General features: G+C 41.1%; 1 protein-coding gene across 1 annotated transcript in view; it reads left to right on the top strand.

Annotated features, from left to right (window-relative positions):
- The window catches only part of frmpd3 (FERM and PDZ domain containing 3), a 488,844-nt gene that overhangs the window by 294,255 nt on the left and 169,553 nt on the right, over positions 1-25,036 (top strand). The window contains exon 4 of the mRNA XM_059651432.1: positions 6,188-6,342. Within this exon, the coding sequence (XP_059507415.1) occupies positions 6,188-6,342 (155 nt within the window). The remainder of the gene's footprint in view (positions 1-6,187; positions 6,343-25,036) is intronic.

Raw genomic sequence — 25,036 nt, 5'->3', positions numbered from 1 at the left:
AGAGAATACTTCAACTAATGTGGAATGTGACAATTAGATTTCATATCCTCCTCATTGCTTATGAATAAGTTTAACCAAAAACATTAAAAATGTGTAACTGCTAAATATCAAAACATTGATAAATGCCAGTTACAGTACAACTGGTAAATCACGACTTAAAAGTGTCTCACCAATTGTTATTTACAGACTGATCCACAAAATAATTATCAGATAAGACACATGTCAAAACTTTAATTTAGAATACAATTTGTCACACACAAATGCCTATCTGTTCCTCAATCCTTGCTGTGGAGGATTGTGTATGGACATCCATTGGATTGATTCACACTTATTAGTATGCAGGATGACTGGGAAACGCTCACACACTAGTTTATTGACATCAATCATACTGGAAACATTTACATGTTAATAATTGATCAATCTGTTTAGAAAAGTTACAAATACAGCTTCCATGGACAACAAGTCCTAGTGTGGGAGTCAAACCTAGAACTCTAGTCCAGAGATAGAGAGAATACCACTGAACTATAGCACCCCAAATAATATATGTAAGTGAGACTAATGTTCACCTATTTCTTTTTTCAGAATTACATGAAAACTCTCTGAAAGTCTGTAGATGAAACAATGGAATATAACATGGATAAAAGTCAGAATTGCAAGATTGGACAGTATTTAATGGCTTCAAAACTGCTTTATAAGCAAGTTGGTTCCCTCATCCATTCAGATCTTTGTGCCATTTATTAGCTCATAAAGTTTGTCATTCGTAGGCAACTCAGTAAGACCTTTTTTGTTAAGTCTTGCTCCATTAATCAAGGTAAAAGCAATGCATTAGTTTCCAAAAGATGAATGTCAAAAGTGTATGTTGTTAGGAAGAGAGCATTCAAAGAATGTGAGAAGCACTGACTTGAATAAAAAATACTGAACTCAACAGTATGTAATCATTCTACACTGATTGCAATGAATTATCAAAATAAAATGGAGTGATGTGCTTGGCTTTTAATCGGTTAGAATCTGCCAAAAGATGCATTACGAGTGCTGCAGTATTTCACCGGGGAAAATGAAAGTTAATTGAGAATTCCCAGCAGTGATTTAGCATTGTCGTGCTTATTTCTACTGATTAAGCTTTTCCTACTTACAAGTACTCTGTAACTTTCAAGTTATTGTTATTGCCTAAAAAATTAGTTAGACTTTTCTGAACTCAAGGCCAGAGAGGTTTCATTCTTCATGGCTTTGACCCATTCCCAGTCTATAATGGCCTGGATCTTGTAGTCCACTGATCCTCAGAGATAAATTGTATTCCACAAGAGAAACATTGGAATCCTTCAGATGTCTCCATGAAATGACTACGCAGAAAATGCCCACAAAGTTTAAACATGGGTAATTACTCAACTCTGAGTTAGAATTGAAGACTTTGGAGCTTCAAAAGGTTCTGGTTTGTTTACATGGATAGTTACCTAGGAAGCGTTGAGAAAATTAAAAACAGTTGTAACTTTTGAGTAACTATACAATTGATCTCTTCCACCTCACTGACTCCCCACTGGACCCTCTGACTCTTTACACCTCTACCATTGTCCCAATCCAAGTATTTACGCTGGTCAAACCACCCAGCTACACCCATGACCTCACCTCCCTCAATCCAACGCATTTACCCAAACTTGACCATGCATCCCAATAATACCCCCGGCCAGATTTGACTAGCCCCTAATTTACACCATGCCGTCAGCCAACTGCCATCCTATACTTTTACCTACACAACTACCCACTTAACACCTATACCAGCCTGGCACCTAACCCCTCAATCAGTTACCTGTCAACATACCTCTGACACTTACCTTTTCTCTGTAGCTTCTCAAGAAGTCTAAGGCTTTATGAAGGGGAAATTATGCATGATAAATTTATTAGAATTCTTTGATGAGGAAATAAGTATGATAGATAAAGGGAAAACAGTGGTTGCTGTACATTTGGATTTTCAGAAGGCATTTGATAAGGTACATGCATTAAGCTACTTAATAAGATAAGAACCTTTGGTGTTGGAGGTGGTATATTAACATGAATAAAGGATCGGCTAACTAATAAATGATAGAGATTTGGGAGAAAGATGACATTTTCAGAATGGCAACCTGTAATTAGTAGAGTGCTACTGTGGTCAGAATTGGAGTTACAATTATTTTCAGTGCGGGGGATTCTGTTATATCGCGATAGTTGCATTCCAGCTCAACCACATGTTATTGAAAATTATAAATAACTGGGCCGATGGGAAACACGGGGCTAGGGATATACCACCATAAAAGCAGCTTTGCAGCTCCTTCTTGGATTGGCACAACTGTCCTCACTATTTCCAAAAAGTACAGGACAGTTACCCAGCTGTCCTGGTCAATACTTATCCCTAAGTCAGCAATACAATGACAGATTGCCTGGTCATTATCTCATTGTTGTGTGGGACAGTGTTGTGTGAAAACTATCTGCTGTATTTTTTACAATGACTGCAATTCAAAAGTACATCAGTGGCTGTCAAGTTCTTTGTAACATCCTGAGGTTGTGAAATGTGTAAGTTTTTGTAAGCGAGAAGATCTAGGTTCAGGTCCTGCCTCAGAACTCAATGGCCAGGGAAGATGCGTTCACATTGTGACTAAAGAGATTGAGTATCTATTGGTAAGTTCTTCCAACACTGCCAATAGCAGACTGTAAAGTTGGGAGAGATCCTGGTCAGCCATGTGACTAAAAGAATACTGGAGACTCCACTATCACTATCCATAGTTCCAGGCTGTAACATATACATATGTGGATGTTTCCATAGCAACTGAGACTCATTCAGCTATCCTATGACCACACTATAAATATACTGTTTTTCACTCTCCCCGACACCGTACTTTTCCTGATAACAGACTTGCTGGCTTCTTTCTTGTCAGTTTTAATGAAGGTGGACAGGGAGACTTTCTCCAGGGCTGTCAGAATCACAGCACTGTACAAGTATGCTGTAGGTGTCATTAACAAAGAGCTCCTGACAGCAGAATGCCTACCCAATGGAATCACGTTATAATCAACAGAAGTTTGAACTTTAGAAATAGCATTTCTCTATTTGTCATTTGTCATTTGTATTGTAGCCAATTCACTTTGCAGAACACGCACTAGCAACAGAGCTCCCTATGCCTGTTATTTGCTGGATGAGGAAATTGAATATAGTAAGTTTGCAGATGACACAAAAATAGATGGGAATGAAAGCAGTGAAGTGAAACAAAGAGCACAGAGGAATATGGACAGTTAAAACAATTGGGCAAAAACGTGGCTGATATAATGTGGGCAAATGTGAGGTTATGGACTTTGGTAAGAGGAATAGAGGAGCAGAATATTATTTAAGTGGAGAAAGACTGCTGAAAGCTATAGAAAAGAGATTTGGGAGTCCTCGTGTATGAATCACAGGATGTTGGTGTCTGAGCTCAGCAGGCGGGCAACAGAAATGTTGACCTTTATTTCAAAGCAAGTAGAATATAAAAGTGGGGAGGTTTTGTTAAATCTGTACAAGGCAAGAGTCAGACATAGTGAATAGTTTTAGGCACCTCATCTAAGAAAAGATGGACTGATTTTGGAGGCAGTCTAGAGATGGTTCATTAGCTTGATCCTGGTTATGGAGTTATTGTCTTATGCGGAGAGATCAAGTAACGTGTGGCTGTACTCATTGGAACTTAGGAGAATGAGAGGTGAACCTACTGAAGCATGCAATATTCTTAGGGGTACTAACAGGGGTGTTGCAGAGAAGTTGTTTCCCTTTGTAAGAGAGTCTTGGACGAGAGGGTGTAATCTCAGAATAAGGGACCGCACACTTACAGCAGAGATAATGGGCATTTCTTATCTCAGAGTGAAACCAATCTGTAGAATTCCTTGCCACAGAAGGCTGCCGAAACCAGCTCATTAAAAATAGTGAGGACTGAGTAAGGGAAACAAGGACTATGGGAAAAGTGGGAGTTGAGGATTCTCAAATTAGCCATGATCTCTTTGAATGGCAGAGCAAATTTGATGGGCTGAATGACCTACTTCCATGTTTGCCTGCCAATACCAGTACAAGACACTTTGGTCATTCCTTGGAGGTGGAAGAAGTCCATTTTAACACAAACTTGAATATTATACAATGGGTAGTGCCAGTTGCTATGGCTGTTCTAACAACAGTATAGCTATATAACTGCAACTGAGACTATGCATCCAGTTTAAATAATTTTTATCAATTAGATAAGCCCTTGACTTTGCTTTTGCAGGATGCTGGTAAGTGTCTGTGTTGCATCCTGGCCTACATAGCTGTCTCTTACCTTTAGTCTTCATTTAAAAATCAAAAGTGTAGGAGCAATTTCCATTTTGAAACACATTTATTGCAAACAGAACAAAGATGGACTAAACAACTAAGTGGAGGTAGCAAATGAACAAAATAAATAGCCAAAAAATTCACAGATAGTATTAAGTTGCTCCTATGATTTTATCATGCCATTCTTAAAATCCATTTCCATTATTTGCGACCTTAATAGTTCTGCACGCTTCTGAGCAGGTGGACAAATTGAAGTAATATGAACATTGGAAAATGTTTGTATATCTGAATGGTCATCGGTTCTTAATAGGGATATAATTAGCTGCAACTAGTGGGTATTCATATCTCTGAAACAAATTTGGAAAAATTGGAGCTAGCACTAACCATAGTCACTAACCTTTCTGACAGGTACTTCCATATTCAGGTACGGCAGTTTGTAAAAATCTTGGGTATATAAGCTGCCTGTGTTACAACAGTGGTAAATATGGACTATCAATTTCCATCACCTGATTATCATGCCTACCAACTTTCATAGTCTAAAATCACTGTCAAAAAGGACATTATAACCTAAAATGACCTGACCATAGTTTGAAGCGAGTTCAAGGCACCCATGTGGAATAAACAAAAACCAGATGCACTGAAATTAGTATATCTAAGGACATTGAAATCAGTCAACATCAAGAAATTTACATCTCCAGTTTTAATTCTCATTTGAATGATAATTTTACATATTGAAAAAAGAAAAAATCTCATTGCCAGTTAATTAGTTTGGAAAAATAGTGAAGTCAGACTTAGCATTATAACCTTTATATATACATACATACTTCAGCAGCTCTTTTCATCAGCCCAGCAGAGAAATGTCAAAACAAATTAGTACTGACAAGAGCTGGACCACTCTCTCTCATTCCTCCTCCCTTTTTCCCTGTCTCCCATCCTCCCTGTTTCCTCTCTCTCCGTTTCCCTCCCTTCCTGTTTCCATCACATTAACTCAAAAACAACATTCAGCGAAAAAGCAAATTCATTGATGACTCAAAGGTATCAATAAACTTCACCACTGCTGAGGGTACCAGTCAATAATTAATCAATGACTGTCTTAATTTAAAAAATCTTAATTGAAGCAAAGTGCTGCAGATGCTGAAAATTTGCCAAGAATCCATTGTCTGCTCCTTCCAAACCCATAATCACTTCCATTTAGGACAAGGGCAGCCAATACAGAGGAACTGGTACCTGCAAGTTCTGCTCCAAGCAACTCACCAACCTGGCTTGGAAATATATCACCGTTCCTTCATTCCCTCCCTAAGGGCATTGTGGATCAACCTACAGTGCAGGGACTGCAGCAATTCAAGAAGGGAACTGACCACTATCTTCTCAAGGGTAACTAGGGATGAACAATAAATGCTGGCTCAGCCCGTGAAAGCTGCGTGCCACAAGTGAATAAAAAAAAATCTGAAATAAGAATTGAAATCCTGGAGAAACTCAACTGGTCTGGCAGCATCTGAACACATTAAAGTAGAGTTAAATGTTCAAGTTCAAAATTATTCTTCTTCAGAACTGTGATGTAGTCTTAATTCTTCCTATCTGGGCCAGTCACTCGGCCCCTTTTAAATTTATCACCTGTATTTATGTAATGTTGATGGCACATTTTTATTACCTGTTCTTGGGCCTCATAGGTAATAAAATTAATTTTACTTTCACTGCAGAAACCTTTCTAATTGGCTTCTTAATTCTTTTGTTGAAATTGAAGCATGATGACTAAATGCTTAAAAAACAAAAATATTTGTTGCAATGGAATGAAGGCGGCTTAAACTGAGGAGACCTGAATTACTTTTCTCAACTGGACATTGCAAAATATTCAATCTTTAAAGGAATCTAAAACCAATAACCTTTCATTTACAGTCATGTGATGCCAGCTGTATCCCTCAGTGACATGGAATGTGACCACTTAGCTGCCTTAGCCACCCGACAAGTAAAGATTAAACGAGACCCTGTCTACGGATTTGGATTTATCGCTGGCGGTGAGAAACCTGTGATAGTGCGAGCTGTGTCACCAGGTGAGACAATAAAAGTTTTTGAGAGTCCTTTATTATGCTCGAGTGTTTGATCCATCTTTATCTGTCCTACATTCTTAGCTAATAATGAAGATTTACTCGTTCCTCTCCTCATTCAGTTAAATGGTATTAATGACTTGAAATTATTTTTACAATGTGTCCTTCATGCTTGACTAGCTCCCCACTTCTCCCAAAAATGCTGATTCATGATTCAGTGTGATTACATAATCAATAGCTGCTCTCAAGTACTCCATTCAATTGGCAACTGCACTTGAGTGAACTCAGTGAATAATACCATGGTAGTCTATCAAGAGAAAACCACTGCCAGGGTCCAACTTGTCCTCCCCATTGTTAATAGAAACTTTGGTTTTCTATTTTCCCGAATAGTTCCATTAATGGACCTAAGTTAACATGGTTTGAGATACTTTACAGAGTATAATAGAATTTTATCAAATTTGGAAATATGATCTATTTGAAAAAGCGACTGCTCTACTCCTGCCATTCGCTGAAAAAATTGTTCCATTGATGTTTGTTGAAAGATAACTCAGATGTGAAATTAAATAATGGAACTCAAATGCTGAGTCTTCATATTTTAATGTTCATGTATTACGCTCAGTAACTTCCATCAATTTGTTTTCATCCCTGCTGACCTAATGTATTGACTCCTTGCTGAAATGCAGTGCCATAGCTGACTTATTCTGGTTTCAATGTATAACTATTAATGTGTGGACTTTGGCAGTGAATGCTGACAGGCCATTTCATCACAAAGCCCATTACAATATTGACCACCCTTATATCACAAACATCAACACTTGTGAAGTTGCAAGAGGAGTCATTGAGAGGAACGGTGTGTTATTGGACTTGTAATTCAGCCACCTGGATAAAGGCTCTAACTACATGATATTGAATATAACCATAGTAATGGCAATTTAAATTCAATTAGTTAGACAAAATCTGGAGTAAGAAGGATAAACATAGAACTACGGCAGTGTTGTATAAACACAACTGGTAAACTAGCATTGTTTAGGGAAGAAAATCAGCCTTAGGTATGACTCCAATTCCACAACAATGTGATTGACACTTCGTTCTGATAGGGCCTAGCAAACCACTTTGTGGCAGTCAAAAGAACAGCTCACTTTTCTATGTTAGGCAAGATTGTTTTTTAAATAAAGAGCAGAAGTCGCCCATGCAGCCTTTCAATCCTGATCCACCATTCAATTAGATCATGACTGATCTTTTACTTTAAAAACGTTTTCCTGCACTATCCCTGGGTCCCTTAATGTTTTTAAACTGTAGAAATTGATCTATTCAAGCCAAACTCAACAACTAAGCCTCACATCCTTAGGGGCAGAGAATCCCAGAGATTCACCACCCTCTGAATGCTCTTCATCATCTTAACTCGAAATAACCTACCTCCTATTCTGAGATGGTATCTCCTGTTCTAGATCCCCGGCCAGGGGTTCCTGCACCTACTTCTGTTGGCTCCTGTAAGATTTTTGTATCTTAGAAATAAATCAGTTCTCATTCCACCAAACTCCAGAGAATGAAGTGCTAATTTACTTAACCTTTCCTCTTAGGATAATCCCTACATCCCAGGAATAAGTTTGGTGGATGTTTGTTTCATTCCGTTTATTGTAAGGATAGCTTTGCTTAGGTAAGGAAACCAAAGTTGCACATAATGCTCCAGGTGTGATCTTGCCAAGCTCTAGTGAAGTAAAACATCTTTACTCCTAAGAGCTATTAGAAATAAACAGTAAATGTTCACTCAGTGATGCCAACGTCCTATGAATGAATAGAAAATAGAATGAGGAGCAAGGCTTATTCTTTTCTAGCCCAAGTGCGCTTAGATATCCTTATTCTTGCCAAGGCTGCAATCAACTAAATTAAGCCTGAGATCATGATAGTTCAATTAAACACTGAATAAATATATTTAGGATATTGGGAAAACTCTGGGTGGTCATTTTCAAACAACTTTAGAAAAATAGAAGAACAAAAATTAGCTGTGCTTTTTTTAAAAGTTATTAATGTGTTTCCCCAATGAATTAACTTATTAATTAAACTAACTAATCTGGAACTGGGCTATATAGGCAAGGACCGATCTGAGATTTGATCCTGTGTCCATGCTGTGATGAGAGATATTGGCTAAGGAAGTAATTAGCCTGTATAATTGCCTCAGTGGCCCTAAACAGGTAAGGGGGTGCACTCACCAAGCAGTCCTTCTGTTCATGGCTATCCAGTGACTTCATGCTGAAATATCTGTGTGATTAAATGCAGGATTTGGCTTAGATTTGTTGATCCCAATGGCAAATTAATGTGATAACTGTCCCATTAAGAAAAGCAGCTGCTTGAAAGAAGTACTGGGTAACTTCTTGTTAATGTCCTGTCATAGCTCAGGTCTCTTCAGATCGTATTATCTGACATTACCAATGCAATGGAATATTTCAAATTTGTCGTCCACAGCTTCGGGGCACTGCTTGAAATCAGAGCTCAAGCTTTTAGGACAGATATGAGGAGAAATGTTTTCGCTCAGAGAATTGTGTGACTTTGAAACTCTCTGCCTCAGAAGACGTAGAGTAATTGAATGTTTTTCGGGTGGTTGTGGATTGTTAAGCAAAGGAATTAAAGGTTGTTAGTGGTTGATAAGAATGTGGAATTCAAAACACAGAAGTATCCACCATGGTCTTCATGAATGGCCTATTTCAGCTCCTTATTCACACACTCCTATAATCCTGAAGTTCACATGAAAGTTGATCTTGTGACTTCTGATACTGAATCCTAATTCGTACCTTTCCTTGCAGTCACTCCTTAATGCATACTTTCCCTTATTTAATATAAAAAAACAAAAAGTGTCAGTTCAGCTCTCTAATAAATTAATGATTATAAAACCCTATTGCAACCAATTTCAGATCAGACAGTTTAAAGCATCAGAAAGGAATATTTTCAACAAAAAGTGAAACAAACCAGTTTTGTTCTTCTAATATAAAAACAGAAACTGCGGGAGAAACAAGGGGTGATGACGTTGTGGAGGTATTGTTGCTGGATGAATAATCCAGTGACCCAGCTAATGGCCTGGTAAGCACAGCACATCACATACCAGGATTGAATTCAATAAAATTCTAGAATTCAGCTACAAGTCTAATTATAACAAAGAAACCATGGTTGATTGTCAAGAGAAGCCATCTGGTTCACTAATGTCCTTCAGGGGCTGCCATCTCTACCTTCTGTGGCCTGTACGTGACTTGAGATCTACAGAAAAGTGATTGCCTCTGAACTGAAAGCAGCATCTCAGGAGCACAAAAGCTGACGTTTCGGGCCTAGACCCTTCATCAGAGAGGGGGATGGGGTGAGGGCTCTGGAATAAATAGGGACAGAGGGGGAGGTGGACTGAAGATGGAGAGAAAAGAAGATAGGTGGAGAGGAGAGTATAGGTGGGGAGGTAGGGAGGGGATAGGTCAGTCCAGGGAAGACAGACAGGTCAAGGAGGTGGGAAGAGGTTAGTAGGTAGGAAATGGAGGTGCGGCTTGGGGTGGGAGGAAGGGATGGGTGAGAGGAATAACAGGTTAGGGAGGCAGAGACAGGCTGGGCTGGTTTAGGATGCAGTGGGTGGAGGGGAAGAGCTGGGCTGGTTGTGTGGTGCAGTGGGGGGGAGGGGACGAACTGGGCTGGTTTTGGGATGCAGTGGGGGAAGGGGAGATTTTGAAGCTGGTGAAGTCCACATTGATACCATTGGGCTGCAGGGTTCCCAAGCGGAATATGAGTTGCTGTTCCTGCAACCTTCGAGTGGCATCATTGTGACACTGCAGGAGGCCCATGATGGACATGTCATCTAGAGAATGGGAGGGGGAGTTGAAATGGTTTGCGACTGGGAGGTGCAGTTGTTTATTGCGAACCGAGCGGAGGTGTTCTGCAAAGGGGTCCCCATGCCTCCGCTTGGTTTCCCCAATGTAGAGGAAGCCACACTGGGTACAATGGATACAGTATACCACATTGGCAGATGTGCAGGTGAACCTCTGCTTAAATGGAAAGTTATCTTGGGGCCTGGGATTGGGGTGAGGGAGGAGGTGTGGGAGCAAGTGTAGCATTTCCTGCGGTTGCAGGGGAAGGTGCCGGGTGTGGTGGGGTTGGAGGGCAGTGAGGAGAGAACAAGGGAGTCACGGAGAGAGTGGTCTCTCCGGAAAGCAGACAAGGGTGGGGATGGAAAAATGTCTTGGGTGGTGGGGTCGGATTGTAGATGGCAGAAGTGTTGGAGGATGATGCGTTGTATCCGGAGGTTGGTGGGGTGGTGTGTGAGAACGAGGGGGATCCTCTTTGGGCGGTTGTGGCAGGGGCGGGGTGTGAGGGATGTGTTTGCGGGATATGCGGGAGACGCAGTCAAGGGCGTTCTTGACCACTGTGGGGGGAAAGTTGCGGTCCTTCAAGAACGTGGACATCTGGGATGTGCGGGAGTGGAATGCCTCATCGTGGGAGCAGATGCAGCAGAGGCGGAGGAATTGGGAATAGGGGATGGAATTTTTGCAGGAGGGTGGGTGGGAGGAGGTGTATTCTAGATAGCTATGGGAGTCTGTGGGCTTGAAATGGACATCAGTAACAAGCTGGTTGCCTGAGATGGAGACTGAGACGTCCAGGAAGGTGAGGGATGTGCTGGAGATGGCCCAAGTGAACTGAAGGTTGGGTCGGAAGGTGTTGGTGATGTGGATAAACTGTTCGAGCTCCTCTGGGGAGCAAGAGGCGGCGCCGATACAGTCATCAATGTAACGGAGGAAGAGGTGGGGTTTGGTGCCTGTGTAGGTGTGGAAGAGGGACTGTTCCACGTAACCTACAAAGAGGCAGGCATAGCTGGGGCCCATGCGGGTGCCCATGGCCACCCCCTTTGTCTGTAGGAAGTGGGAGGAATCGAAAGAAAAGTTGTTGAGGGTGAGGACGAGTTCAGCTAGGCGGATGAGGGTGTCGGTGGAGGGAGACTGGTCGGGCCTGCTGGACAGGAAGAAGCGGAGTTTCTTGAGGCCATCTGCATGCGGAATACAGGTGTATAGGGACTGGACGTCCATGGTGAAAATGAGGTGTTGGAGGCCAGGAAATTGGAAGTTCTGGAGGAGGTAGAGGGCGTGGGTGGTGTCTCAGACATAGGTAGGGAGTTCCTGGACCAAAGGGGAGAAAATGGAGTCCAGATAGGTGGAGATGAGTTCGGTGGGGCAGGAAAAGGCTGAGACAATGGATCGACCAGGGCAGGCAGGTTTGAGGATTTTGGGAAGGAGATAGAAATGGGCCGTGCGGGGTTGGGGAATAATAAGGTTGGAGGCTGTGGGTGGGAGGTCCCCTGAGGTGATGAGGTCATGAATGGTGTTGGAGATGATGGTTTGGTGCTCGGGGGTGGGGTCATGATCAAGGGGGCGGTAGGAGGAGGTGTCGGAGAGTTGGCGTTTGGCCTTGGCGATGTAGAGGTCAGTGCGCCATACTCCCACTGCACCTCCCTTGTCTGTGGGTTTGATGATGAGCTTGGGGTTGGAGCGGAGGGCTGTCCATTCTGCAGGGGAGAGGTTGGAGTGGGTGAGAGGGGTGGAGAGGTTGAGGCGGTTAATGACTCGACGGCAGTTGGAGATGAAGAGGTCGTGTGAGGGTAGGAGGCCTGGGGGTGGTGTCCAGGAGGAGAACTTGTGTTGGAAGTGGGTGAAGGGGTCAGTGGAGTGAGGGGTTAGGTTCCCGGTTGAAGAAGTAAGCATGGAGGCAAAGGCGGGGGAAAAACTGCTCTATGTTCAAATGTGACTGGTATTCGTTGATGTGTGGTTGTAGGGGGACAAAGGTGAGCCCCTTGCTTAGGACTGACCATTTGTCCTCAGTCAGTGGGAGGTCTGGGGGGATGGTGAAGATTCAGCAGGGCTCAGTGTGGCTGTCTCCTCTGGGGTTGCTGACTGTAGAGGTTGTGGGCGAAGCAATGAGGTTGTCGGCTGTGGGCGGGGTTCTGTCGGCGTCGGCCGTGGGCGGGGTTCCGTCATATTCCGCTTGGGAACCCTGCAGCCCAATGGTGTCAATGTGGACTTCACCAGCTTCAAAATCTCCCCTTCCCCCACCGCATCCCAAAACCAGCCCAGTTCGTCTCCTCCCCCCACTGCACCACACAACCAGCCCAACTCATCCCCTCCCCCCACTGCATCCCAAAACCAGCCCAGCCTGTCTCTGCCTCCCTAACCTGTTCTTCCTCTCACCCATCCCTTCCTCCCACCCCAAGCCGCACCTCCATTTCCTACCTACTAACCTCATCCCACCTCCTTGACCTGTCCGTCTTCCCTGGACTGACCTATCCCCTCCCTACCTCCCCACCTATACTCTCCTCTCCACCTATCTTCTTTTCTCTCCATCTTCAGTCCGCCTCCCCCTCTCTCCCTATTTATTCCAGAACCTTCACCCCATCCCCCTCTCTGATGAAGGGTCTAGGCCCGAAACGTCAGCTTTTGTGCTCCTGAGATGCTGCTTCATCCAGCTTCACACTTTATTATCTTGGATTCTCCAGCATCTGCAGTTCCCATTATCACTGCCTCTGAAGTGAGCTGGTTAAAAAGCCTCCGATTAAGAATGAAATCAAGGGGGTGGCATGGAATCAATTCAAGCAAATCCAGTCCTGTTGACCCTACCAAAACATCCAAACAAACATCTCAGGTCTTGCACCAAAATTGAAAGAACTGTCTCACAGATCAATCAATAGGCTGACATATTCATACTCACAGAATTATACCTTAAGCATAATGTTTTATACATCATCATCCCTGGTATGTCCTGTTCCACTTTACACAGTAGTATACAGGCAAGAGCAAGTGCTCTGGAGTCTTCAACATTGACTCTTGCCCCCATGAAGTTTCAGAGCATCAGGTCAAACATGAACAAGGAAACATTCCAAATAAAAACTGAAAGAACTGTGGATCCTGTAAATCAGGAGCAAAAATAAAGTTGTTGAAGAAGCTCAGCAGGTCGAGCAGCATCTGTGAAGGAAAAAACAGTTAAAATTTCGGGTCCGGTGACCCTTCCTCAGAACCTCTGGAAACATTCTGTTGATCAACAAACCTTCTCCTCCTAATAAATCTGTACACTCCCATTTTTAAACACCAATTACGGGAAGCACTAAAGGTAGTAAGGGTACAGAATGCAGTCTTGGTGATGGACTTCAAAGTCTGACATGAAGGGTAGCTCAGCAGAACCACGGTAAATTAAGCTGGTTTAGTCCTATAGGACTGAGCTGCTAGACCGAGCCTGCAGCAGATGGAGAGGGAACCACTCAGAGAAAGAAACATATTTGACCTCATTCTCATCAATCAGCCTGCCAGAGACAATCTATCCATGACAGTATTGATACTACTGTGGCTACTGCACAATCCTTGTGAAATCAAAATCTGGTCTTCACATTGAAAATACCCTCCATCATGTTGTATGACACTCCTCCCATGTTAAATAAGATAGGCTTAGAACAGATTTCACAGCTCAAGAATGTGCAGCGTGAAAGGCCATGGGCCATCAACAGTAGCAAAATTTGCTCCAACACAATTTGTAGCTGCATGGTCTGGTTTATCCCGCTTTATCATTACCATCTAGCAAGGCAATCAACCCTGGCCCAATGATAAGCTCAGGAGGCATGCCAGGAGTAATTTACTTGAAGAGGATGCTCCAAAGATACCCCCAGCTTCAATAATGAGGGAGTCTAACACATCAGTGCAAATGATGAGACTGAAGCATTTTGACAATCTTCAGATAGAAGTGGATCATGGATGATCCACCTTGGCCTTCTCTGAAGATTCCCAGCCAGAGAGATGCCCAGTCTTGGCCAATTCTATTCACTCCATGTAATATCAGGAAACAGCTGATGATGCTTGATGCCACAAAGACTATGGGCCTTCACATTTCAGCAATAGTACTGAAGATATGTTTTCCAATATGCTGTACTTGTAGCAAAACTTTTCAGTACAGTTACAACACTGGCATCCAGCTTACAACATGGAAGATTGCCCAGGTTTGTCCTCAGAACAAGGAAGGTTCACCAGACCTGAAGCGTTAACTCTAATTTTTTCTTCAAAATGCTGACAGATTTGCTGAGCTTTCCCAGCTACTTCTGTTTTTGTTCCTGATTTACAGCATCCACAGTTATTTCAGTTTTTATTTAGACTATTCTTAATCATCAGAAAAAGTGATGGAGTTGTCTTAAAAGTGCTATCAAGCAGCACCTGCTCAGTCATGCCCAGTTTGGATTCTGACAGGGCCATTCAGTTCCTGACCTCATTGTAGCTTTGGTTCAAATATGGACAAACAGCTAAATTCCTCAGGTGAGGCAAGAGTGACGGCCCTTAATATCAAGGCTGCATTTGGCTGAGTGCGCACCAAGCAGTCCAAGCAAAACCAGAGTCAATGGGAATCAGGGGGCAAACTGTTTGCTGGTTGGAGCTATACATGGTGTAAAGGAAGATGGGTATGGTTGGTGGAGGTCAGTCATCTCTGCTCCAGGACATCGCCGCAGGAGGTCTTCAGAGTAATGTCCTGAGCCCAAACATTTTCAGCCATTTCATCAGTAAACTTCCCTCCATCATAAGGTCAAATGAGGGGACTTCAGCAGATGATTGCAAATGTTCAGCACTATTTGTGACACCTCAGATATTGAAGCAGTCTATGTCCAATTACAGCAACATGGACAAGTCAAGGCTTGGGCTGACAAGTGGCAAGTAAACTTTACACCCAACGAGTTTCAGGCAATGATCATTCACAAAGAACAAAGAACAGTACAGCATAGGACCAGGCACTTCGGCCCACAAGACTGCGTCTATACATGATTTTTTTTTAACTAAAAGCCTTTGCCTCTCTCCTGTCTGTATTCCTCTATTTTCTGCCTATTATGTATCTGTCAAAATGCCTGTTAAACTTTGCTATTGTATCTGCCTCCACCACTTCCTCTGGCAGTGCATTCCAAGCATCGCCCACTCCCTACGTGTGGAAAAAAAAGCTTTGCCTGTCACATCTCCTTTAAATTTTCCCTCTTTCACCTTAAACCTATGTTCCCTATTAATTGACAGTTCTACTCTGGGGAAAAAAATTACTCCAACTGTCTGTTCTATCCATGCCTTTCATAATTTTGTATATTTCTATCAGGCTGTCCCTCATCCTTCAATAATCAAGTGAAAAAGAACCAAGTTTGTCCAATCTCTCCTCATAATTAACACCCTGCAAACTAGGCAGCATTCTGGTTAACCGTTTCCCTATCTTTTCCAAAGCTTCCACATCTTTCTGGTGGTATGACGACCAAAACTGAACGCATATTCCAAATTGGTCTAACAAAAGGTCTATACAGTTGTAACATGGCTTTCCAATTTTTATACTCTGCACCCTGATCAATGTAGCCAAGCTTGCCACTTGCCTCCTTTACCACCTCTTCATTTGTGTTGCCACTTTTAAGGAACTATGGACCTGTATGTCTCTAGGTTCCATTGTATGTTGATGCTACTGAGGTTTCTAAGGCAGACCATCAACTATATATTTCCATCTGTATGATATCTTCTAAAATACATCAACTCACACTTGTCCAGAATAAATTCAATCTGCCATTTCACTAACTGAGGCTCCAGCCTATCTATAACATGCTATATTCTTTGGCAATCCTACTCACTGTTCGCAGCTGTCCCAACGTTTGCGTCATCTATAATCCTACTAATCAGACAACCTGCATTCTCTGCCAAATCATAAAATATATTTTATATAATATACATATCAAATACAGGGGTTCAAGAGACAAAAATAGAAGCTACTGGATAAGCTCAATAGGTTTGGAAACATCTGTGGAGAGAAATCAGAGGTAACATTTCCAGTTGAGTGATCCTTCCTCAGAAGGAAGGGGCCCTGGCACTGATCCCTGCAGATCACCTGTCATAGATCTCCAGTCAAAAAAATACCCTTCCACTTCTTTTCTTTATCTTCAATGATCAAGCCAGTTCTGCATTCATCTTATCAGCTCAGTGCAGATCCCACATGCCATCACATTCTGCATCAGCCTACCATGACGGACCTTGTTAAAGGCTTTGCTAAAGTCAATGTAGAAAACATCCACTGTCCCACCCTCATCGATCATCAATGTCACTTCCTCAAAAAATGCAATCAAGTTTGTGAGACACAACTTTCCCCACATAAAGGCATGCTGCCTGTCGCCACTCGGAATCTTCTCCAGTAATGCCCCGACCACTGACATAAGGATTACCAGCCTGTAATTTCTAGGATTATCTCAGTTGCCCTTCTTAAACAAAGGAATAACATTGGCTATTCTCCAGTCCTCTGGGACATTATGACGAAAGAGAATACAAAGTTTCACACAAGGCCCCTTCCTTCCTCACTTCCCTCACATTCTGGGATAGATCCCATCACGTTCTGGGGACTTCTCTACCTTAATGTTTTTCAAAACACCCATCACCACCTCCTTTTTTACTTCAACATGCCCCACAATATTAATGTACCCCTTTCTGGATTCACCACCCACTTTGCTGTTCGCTTTGGTTAAAGGCCTTGCTACATTCTCTGGCTACACACATAAATTTGCTTCTTTGTCCTTGAGTGGCCCAATCCTTCCCCTAGCTACCTTCTTGCTTCTTATATACATATACAATGTCTTGGGATTGTTCTTAATCCTGTTTGCCAAAGACATTTTACAGCCCCTTTTAGCCTTCCTAATTCCTTGTTTAAGTTCTTTCCTGTTTTCCTTATATTTTTTGAGGGCTCTGTCTGTCTTTAGTTTCCTAAATCCTACATATGCCTGAGTTTTCTTTTTTAAAGGGGTGAAAGGGGGTTCAAAAGTGAGGGCAGGGTGTAGCTCTCAGTGGGCACCTCCTTCCCCTTGGTCAAATCCTTTAATCATGCACAAATAAGAGCAGGTCACAGGTTCCATTGCCACCCCTTTAAACTGACAGACTCCACTCACTGATTTATCCAGTCAGGTGGACCAGCTGGTTCTTGACTCACCAAGAGCTGATTTGCAAGCAGCATAAGGTCCTCAAGTGACTATCCATTGACCAAATAAGGGCTTTAATTAGTGGCAAGCCAGAAAAGTCAAACATGGAACTTCCCACCATAAACTTCAATGATAAGATGGCGGAGAGGGGCAAATAGCGCCAAGCACCTGATTATCTGCCCTTTCTGCTGTCTTACGCACCAAGACTCAAGGGCAATTCACAGCATATATCTTTGATTACATTGGTCCTGTGTTAGGGAGATTACATTTTTGACAGAAATTCCAGTCCTGAATGATTCTCGCTGTAAGTTTCATGTAAATAGATGTTGTGTGGCCAAAATCTGCACAAATGCAATTCATTCAAGGTCAAAGAATGAAAATTTTACCTTGCGGACATTATGAAAAGCAATACACTTCTTGGGCTGCCTATTTGCATCTGTAGCCATGTCAGACACAGCATGGACAGTAAGCTATGTTAAGAAAAACACATACAAAAGCAACTGAACGTTTGCTGTCCTGAAGTTACACAATCTTACTGGACAATATGGTGCCACTTGTCTAAATACAAACCACATAGATCTATTGTATCAGAGATGATGGGAACTGCAGATGCTGGAGATTCCAAGATAATAAAATGTGAGGCTGGACGAACACAGCAGACCAAGCAGCATCTCAGGAGCACAAAAGCTGACATTTCGGGCCTAGACCCTTCATCAGAGAAGGGTCTAGGCCCGAAATGTCAGCTTTTGTGCTCCTGAGATGCTGCTTGGCCTGCTGTGTTCGTCCAGCCTCACATTTTATTATCTTAGATCTATTGTATGATTTTTTTCCTCAATAATTAAAGATTAGACATGTAGCTGCAAAGAAGGAACAACACTAGCAGTATCTAAAAAGTCAGACCTTCTACTTGTAACTGAAGTGTATTTTTAACCATTTATGCTTTGTAAAGCATCTGGAAGATCTCTGAAGTACTTTTGGCAGTGTTGTGGTGAATTCCTAGATATGGCAGAGTATGTTTCTGCCTCCTCACCCAGAGAGCAAATCATCAGTCGCTGCTTGCCTATATGAAGGACAGACTGTCTTTAAGAAGAGCAAACTGGTTGCATTGTATACAATCTGCAGAACACTGTTTGGAATACTACTGAGATTTGAGGCAGCCAGACACATGGTAACATTTTCTCTTTGCTACACTTATGAAAATGATGTACCAGCAACAAATTTGTGTGCTGCTAACTTCAAGCAAAACTAGCACAGATTTGGTCAAGAGTCACAAGGCACACTTAGACACACACACACACACACACACACATACACACACACACACACACACACACACACACACACAATTATTGGTGCATTCTGTGGTGCATGGCTTTTTTGACAGATTCACTGAAGGGCAGTTTACCTCAACCAGACTTTTGGAAGGGGAAGAGCAGATAAAACTGTAAGTCTAATATGAGATTAATAAATTGAAAAGTTGCAGATTACAATCAAACAAAAATAGCTGAGCAAAAGTTACAATTCTGCTGTTTTGTATAATTTTTTGATACATGGGAGGTAGGCAGTAAATCACAGATTTTATTGCATCAAAGACAAACAGTGTTTGTAGGCATTCATTGTAATCTGGTAGCCTGAACAATGTTTCTACTTCTGTTGGTCAAATACTCACAACCATCATTTATTCTCTGAAACAACCTGCGGCATATTTCTTTGTGGTTATTATGATTTTGGACTTTATAAGAAGAAAGATAATTAAATATTTATTATAGTCCAGAAATTGTAGGTCATTTTTCAAAGGATTAAAGAAGCTTAGATTGATGGCATATTTGCAATCTAAGTGTAAAAATAGTTTTGCAGATCAGCACTGGTTACAGAAAATGAATGATTGATATTTTTGGTTGGAAATAAATATTGGCAAACTTTTCAATGGAAATATAGATTGTGCAGTTGCTGATTTGTAAATTAGTTTCAGACTCAAGTGATAACTTGAAATTGTATCCCAGCATTTCTTTGCAAAAATGTTCATCAAGCATTAGCATGAACTATGTAACTCGTTTTGTTAATAATCAGTTCATTTAGTCACAAGTTAGAATGAGTATAATAATGTCATGTTCCATTTTTGGATCTGTGATAATGTGTAATGAAGCAGGTTTAATAAATGATCTCAGAATAAAAAAATCCACCAGGAAACAGTGACCATAATGTAATATAATTTAGCATTCATTTTGAGGGTTTAACAAGTGAGTCACAAATAAATGTGTTAAACCCAAATAATGACAAAGGAATGAGAGCAGAGTTAGTTGGGGTGGACTGAGTTCACAGAAAAGATGCTTGAGGAACAATGGTAGATGTTTAAGAAAATAGTTCATGGCTCACAATAAGATATATCCCAATGAGAAGGATTTTTAGAAGGGGATAAATCAACCCTGTTTAACCAAGGAAGTTAACAGTAGTATCAAATTGAAAGAAAAAATATGCAATGTGGCATTGATTTGTGGTCAGCCAGAGGATTGGGAATGTTTTAAAGAACAAAAAAACCAAATAAACAAAGAAGGAGAAAGTAATCTTTGAGGATAAATTTGCAAGTAGCACTAAAAACAGATTGCAAGAGCTTGTTTAAACATATATGAAGGAAAAAGAAAGGCCAAAGTAAACATAGGCACCTTAAAGAATAAGGTTTGTGAAATAGTAATCGGAAACAAAGAAATTGAATCAATACTTTGCATCAGATTTCAGGGTAAATGACACTAATAGCATTCCAAAAATACTAATAATCAAGGGGCAAAAGGAGGAGAAAAAAATAATTATGATTACTGTCACCAAAGATAAAGTAGTAGGGAAACTAATGGTGCTAAAAACCAATATGTCCATGGACCGACGGGTTGCATCCTAGGATATTAAAGGAAGTAGGTACAGAGATAATGGATACACTTGTAGCAATCTTCCAAAAACTCTTTGATTCAGGAAAAATCACAAAGAATTGGAAAAGTGTTGATGATCCAAGAGTCTGCAGAGGATTAAAGATGGTCAAGCAACTGGGTAAAAACTCACAAAATGTGAGAAAATGTGAGGTTTTACACTTTGGTAGGAAGGAAAGAAGAGCTGAATATTATTTAAGTTTAGGAAAACTGCAGGAAGCTGCAATATAGAGGGACTTGAGAATCATTGTACAGAAACCTCATAAAGCCAGCACACATGTTCAATAGATAATAGAGGAGGCAAATGGAATATTGGCCTTTGTTTGAAAGGTGTTATTGCTGGTGTTGGACTGCAGTGAACAATGTGAAATTACAAGCTTTTGGAGCGCTGCTCCTTCATCAGCTGACATGTGATGTCTGATGATTTCAAATAAAACTGTTGGACTGTAACCTGGTGCCATGTGACTTCTGACCTTTGTTTCAAAGGAAATACAACATAAAAGTAACAATGTTTTGCAAAAAAATGATACAAGGCAAAAATTACACCATGCCTGGAATACTCTGAACAGTTTTGGTCCCTTATCTAAGGAAAAATACCGTGAAATTGGAGGCAGTCGGGAAAGGTTCACTATGTTGATCCGCTGTATGGAGAAATTTTCTGATAAGGAGAGCTCAAGCAGGCTGGGCCTGTACTCATTACAGTTTAGAAGATTGGGAGACAATCTGGTTAAAATACACATCATACTTAGGGGACTTGACAGGGTAGAAATTGAGATTGGTCCCCCTTGTGGGAGATTCTAGGACCAGACAGTATAACCTTAGAGTAACAGATTTCCCTGTTAGGACAAAGATGAGGAAGAATTTCTAAAATGAATCTAAAATGCCTTTTGCTGCAGAAAAATACTTGCTTCTAATATACAAGCTGTCACTAATCACATGTATGGATATTAACTTAATTATGTATGACATTTAGTGACCCCATTGAATCGGTTACAAATTTTATTGTTCTTTTTTGTCTAAAAGCAGAACTCCCATTCATTTACCTCATATTAAACAGTCTTCAGTCCAGAATGTGAAGTATTCTAATGGACCAAACAATTTTTCATTCATTCCCATTATTTACTGCCCCAGTGATCTAAATCCCCTCTGGTTTGCTTGTATTGTATTGAATTCCAATAAACCAAGACAATGATTCTGCAATTTAGGGTTTCCACTGACAGATGATGTATACAGGGAGCATTCCAGGCATTCAGTTTCACAAGTTGCATTCCTTGTCAACATCACTCCTCATTTGGAGCGCTCATTTTCAGTGTCAGTCCTCAAATGCCTTCTTATTGTCTCACAACTCAATTCAAGTGGGTCGTACTATTTCCTTTTCTCTTGTTTTCAATGAATTACAATGTACTTTACTATCAAACTTTTCAACATGGTTATGTTTAAATTTAAGTAGCCTTTGTAACTTTATTTTGGTGGCAGCACATTTGTTTCGGAGTCAGATGATTGTCAGTTTAAGCTCCACTCCGGAGATTTGATTAAGCACATGATCCAGGTTGACACCACAGTGCTGCATTATTGAAGAAATGTTGCATTTTAAAAAAGACTTTAAGCTAGGCATTATTTGCCCACTCAGATGGATACACAAGATCTCATGGCACTATGCAAAGAAGAGTTGCAAGGTGTCCTAGCCAATATTTATCTCTCAAACAACATGACTAGAAATGGTCACCTGGTCATGATCGCATTGCTATTTGTGGAATTTAGCATAAATTGGCAGCCACATATTCTTCATCACAACTGTGACAACACATCAAAATAAATGTCCTGAGATCATGAACTATTCTATATGCTCTTTATTTTCTTCATCCTTTGAATTTATTCGTTTTTTTGTGCAAGGGCATCATTTTCCATAAAGCTAAACATTCCATAACTTAATAGTTCAATATCACTTTCAGTATTATCCTAACTTCTTGATCAAGTGAATCACATCCCAGGTATGATTCAATCGAAATTGGAATTTATCTGCTTGATGTCATATCTTTCCAGCGAGTTCGTGTGAATCTCTCCATTCAGATTTCCCCTGTTTTCGCAGACTAAGTCACAACTGGGATCCTCTGTGACTGAAGTGGACTATCCCTCTTCGTCCTCCTTTATCCTCTCGAGCCCTTTAAATGGCCAACCAGAGTTAAAGAGTAACTGCATTTGACAGCAAGGCAGCAAGTGGACAAGTTTAACATCAAGTAGCCTTATAAAATGGAAGTCTGCATGAGGCAAATGTTTCCATTATTTAGATTGTACCTAGCACAAAGCAGAATAGTCATAGTTGTTGCAGGCCAATCAATTCAACGCCAGAATCCTGACGCAGGAGCTCTTCAGCAGCCCAACCATCATCAGCTGCTTAATCAATAACTTTACTACCATTATCAGAGAAAGGGTTATTTGCTGACCATTTGAGTACTCAGTTCCACAAGTAACTCCTCAGATAATGAAGCAATCTCTGCTTTATTACAGCAAGACAAGAACAATGTACTATTTTGAAAGATAATAAAATGTGAGGCTGGATGAACACAGCAGGCCAAGCAGCATCTCAGGAGCACAAAAGCTGACATTTCGGGCCTAGACCCTTCATCAGAGGGTCTAGGCCCGAAACGTCAGCTTTTGTGCTCCTGAGATGCTGCTTGGCCTGCTGTGTTCATCCAGCCTCACATTTTATTATCTTGGAATTCTCCAGCATCTGCAGTTCCCATTATCTCTGATACTATTTTGAAAGAAAACTTTATGCTCACACAAATACCAAGCAAGGACCACCTTAAACAACAGAGAATCTAACTGTCCCCCTTAATGTTCAACGGCATTACCATCATTGAATCCCTTACCATAAACGTCATGGAGGCTTTACCATAGTCCAGAGACCTAACTGAACAAGTCACATTAATATTGTGCCTTCAAAGGCAGGCCAAATGGTTGGAATCCTGTGGTTAGTGACTGACCTCCTGAGTTCTTAAAGCCTGCCTATTATCTACAAGGCACAAATAAAGAGTAGGATGGCATAATCACTATTTCCCTGGATGAGTGAAGCTGTGAGAACACTCCAGGATCTTTACATTTAAGTTAAAGCAATCAGCTTAACAGTCACACTTCCACCACCTCAAATATTCACTTCCTTCACTACTGGTGTGGTGTGGCACTCGCATGTAACATCTTGAAAAAGCACTGCAGCAAATTGCCTAGCACCTTCCAAACCAATGATCTCTACCACCAAGAAGAACATGAGAAAAATTGCATAGTGTAATGTAGTTGTCCCATGATTCTACTCAGTCTGTAGCAGCAACAGTTGAAGTAATTTTATATTCCACTCTCCCAGTTAACATTGTATGCATACTGTCTCATGTTCAAGTAAAGAATCCACATTTTCGTTTTAACCAACCCATGCCATATGATCAGTTATGCTGATGTGAAATGGACAAACACATCACCATTTAAATACCAGAGATAATAAAGTGTAGAGCTGGATGAACACAGTAGACCAGCCAGCATCAGAGGAGCAGGAAAGCTGAAGTTTCGTTTCTGGACCCTTCCTCAGAAGAAGAATTTTCTGAAGAAGGGTCCAGACCCAAAATTTTCAGCTTTCCTGCTCCTCTGATGCTGCCTGGTCTACCGTGTTCAAAGAGCTCTACACTTTATTATCTCAGATTCTACAGCATCAGCAGATCCTATTATCTCACCATTTAAATACCATCCTGACTTAGAAATATTATCATGATTCCTTCACTGTCGGTGGGATCAGAATTCTAGAACTCCCTCCCCAGCAACATTTTGGACTGCAGCATTTAAAATGGCAGCCCATCACCACTTTCTCCTGGATCATTAAGAATGAGCAATAAATGATGACCTTGTCAGCAACACATACAACCAATGAATATAAAAATGAAACAATTCCTGCCTTAACCACTTCATCATTCAAACCCCCTTTCACCCTTTAAAGATTTTCTTTAATACTCACCTCCAGATATCTCCATCTTTGGTTCAGTGACCATTTATTTTTGATTAGATTCCTGTGAAATGCCATGGGATGTTTTTTTCTGTTTAAGATGCTATATAAACTGAAGTTGCAGATGTTCATGTTTGACTGCACATTTATCGATTGATGAGAGTCAAGTACATACAAAGTCAAATTTAATGCTCTAGGGTATATTACCTTACACTCATTTATGTTAGTAAAAAAATTGGTACAAACGTAAAGGAGCTTCCTGGCTTTATGCTTATTATGCTCAGGTTTTGTTTTAGTTTTTCAAGAAAACAAATATATACCAAACCCTAAGGGCCTAGGCCCAAAACATCAGCTTTCCTGCTCCTAAGATGCTGCTTGGCCTGCTGTGTTCATCCAGCTCCACACTTTGTTATCTCGGATTCTCCAGCATCTGCAGTTCCCATTATCTCTGATCCCATGAGGAACCTTATTTCATTAAATCACAGTCTATCTATTCATATGAATATTCAGACATAAGAAGATAAGAAATAAGGTCAGGATTAAGCCATTAGTCCATGTAAGCCTATTCTGCCATTCAGTAAGATCATGGCTGACTTGATTATGACCTAAATTTCTCTCTCCTGCCTATTCCTCACAAACTTTGACCCCATGATAGATGAAAAGTCTGTCTAATTCAGCCTCAAATATATTCTTAACCAAGGTTCCACTGCTCTCAGGCTGCTGAATTCCAAAGTTAACAACGCTTCAAGAGAAAAAGAAACCTTCTAATCTCAGTCTTTAATGTAAAATCCCTTAATATTAAACTTTGCTCCTTGTTCTAGATTC

The sequence above is a fragment of the Stegostoma tigrinum genome, chromosome 15 (assembly GCF_030684315.1).
Source record: "Stegostoma tigrinum isolate sSteTig4 chromosome 15, sSteTig4.hap1, whole genome shotgun sequence".
NCBI classification, from domain to species: domain Eukaryota; kingdom Metazoa; phylum Chordata; class Chondrichthyes; order Orectolobiformes; family Stegostomatidae; genus Stegostoma; species Stegostoma tigrinum.
This window is presented reverse-complemented; position numbering and strand designations above follow the sequence as displayed.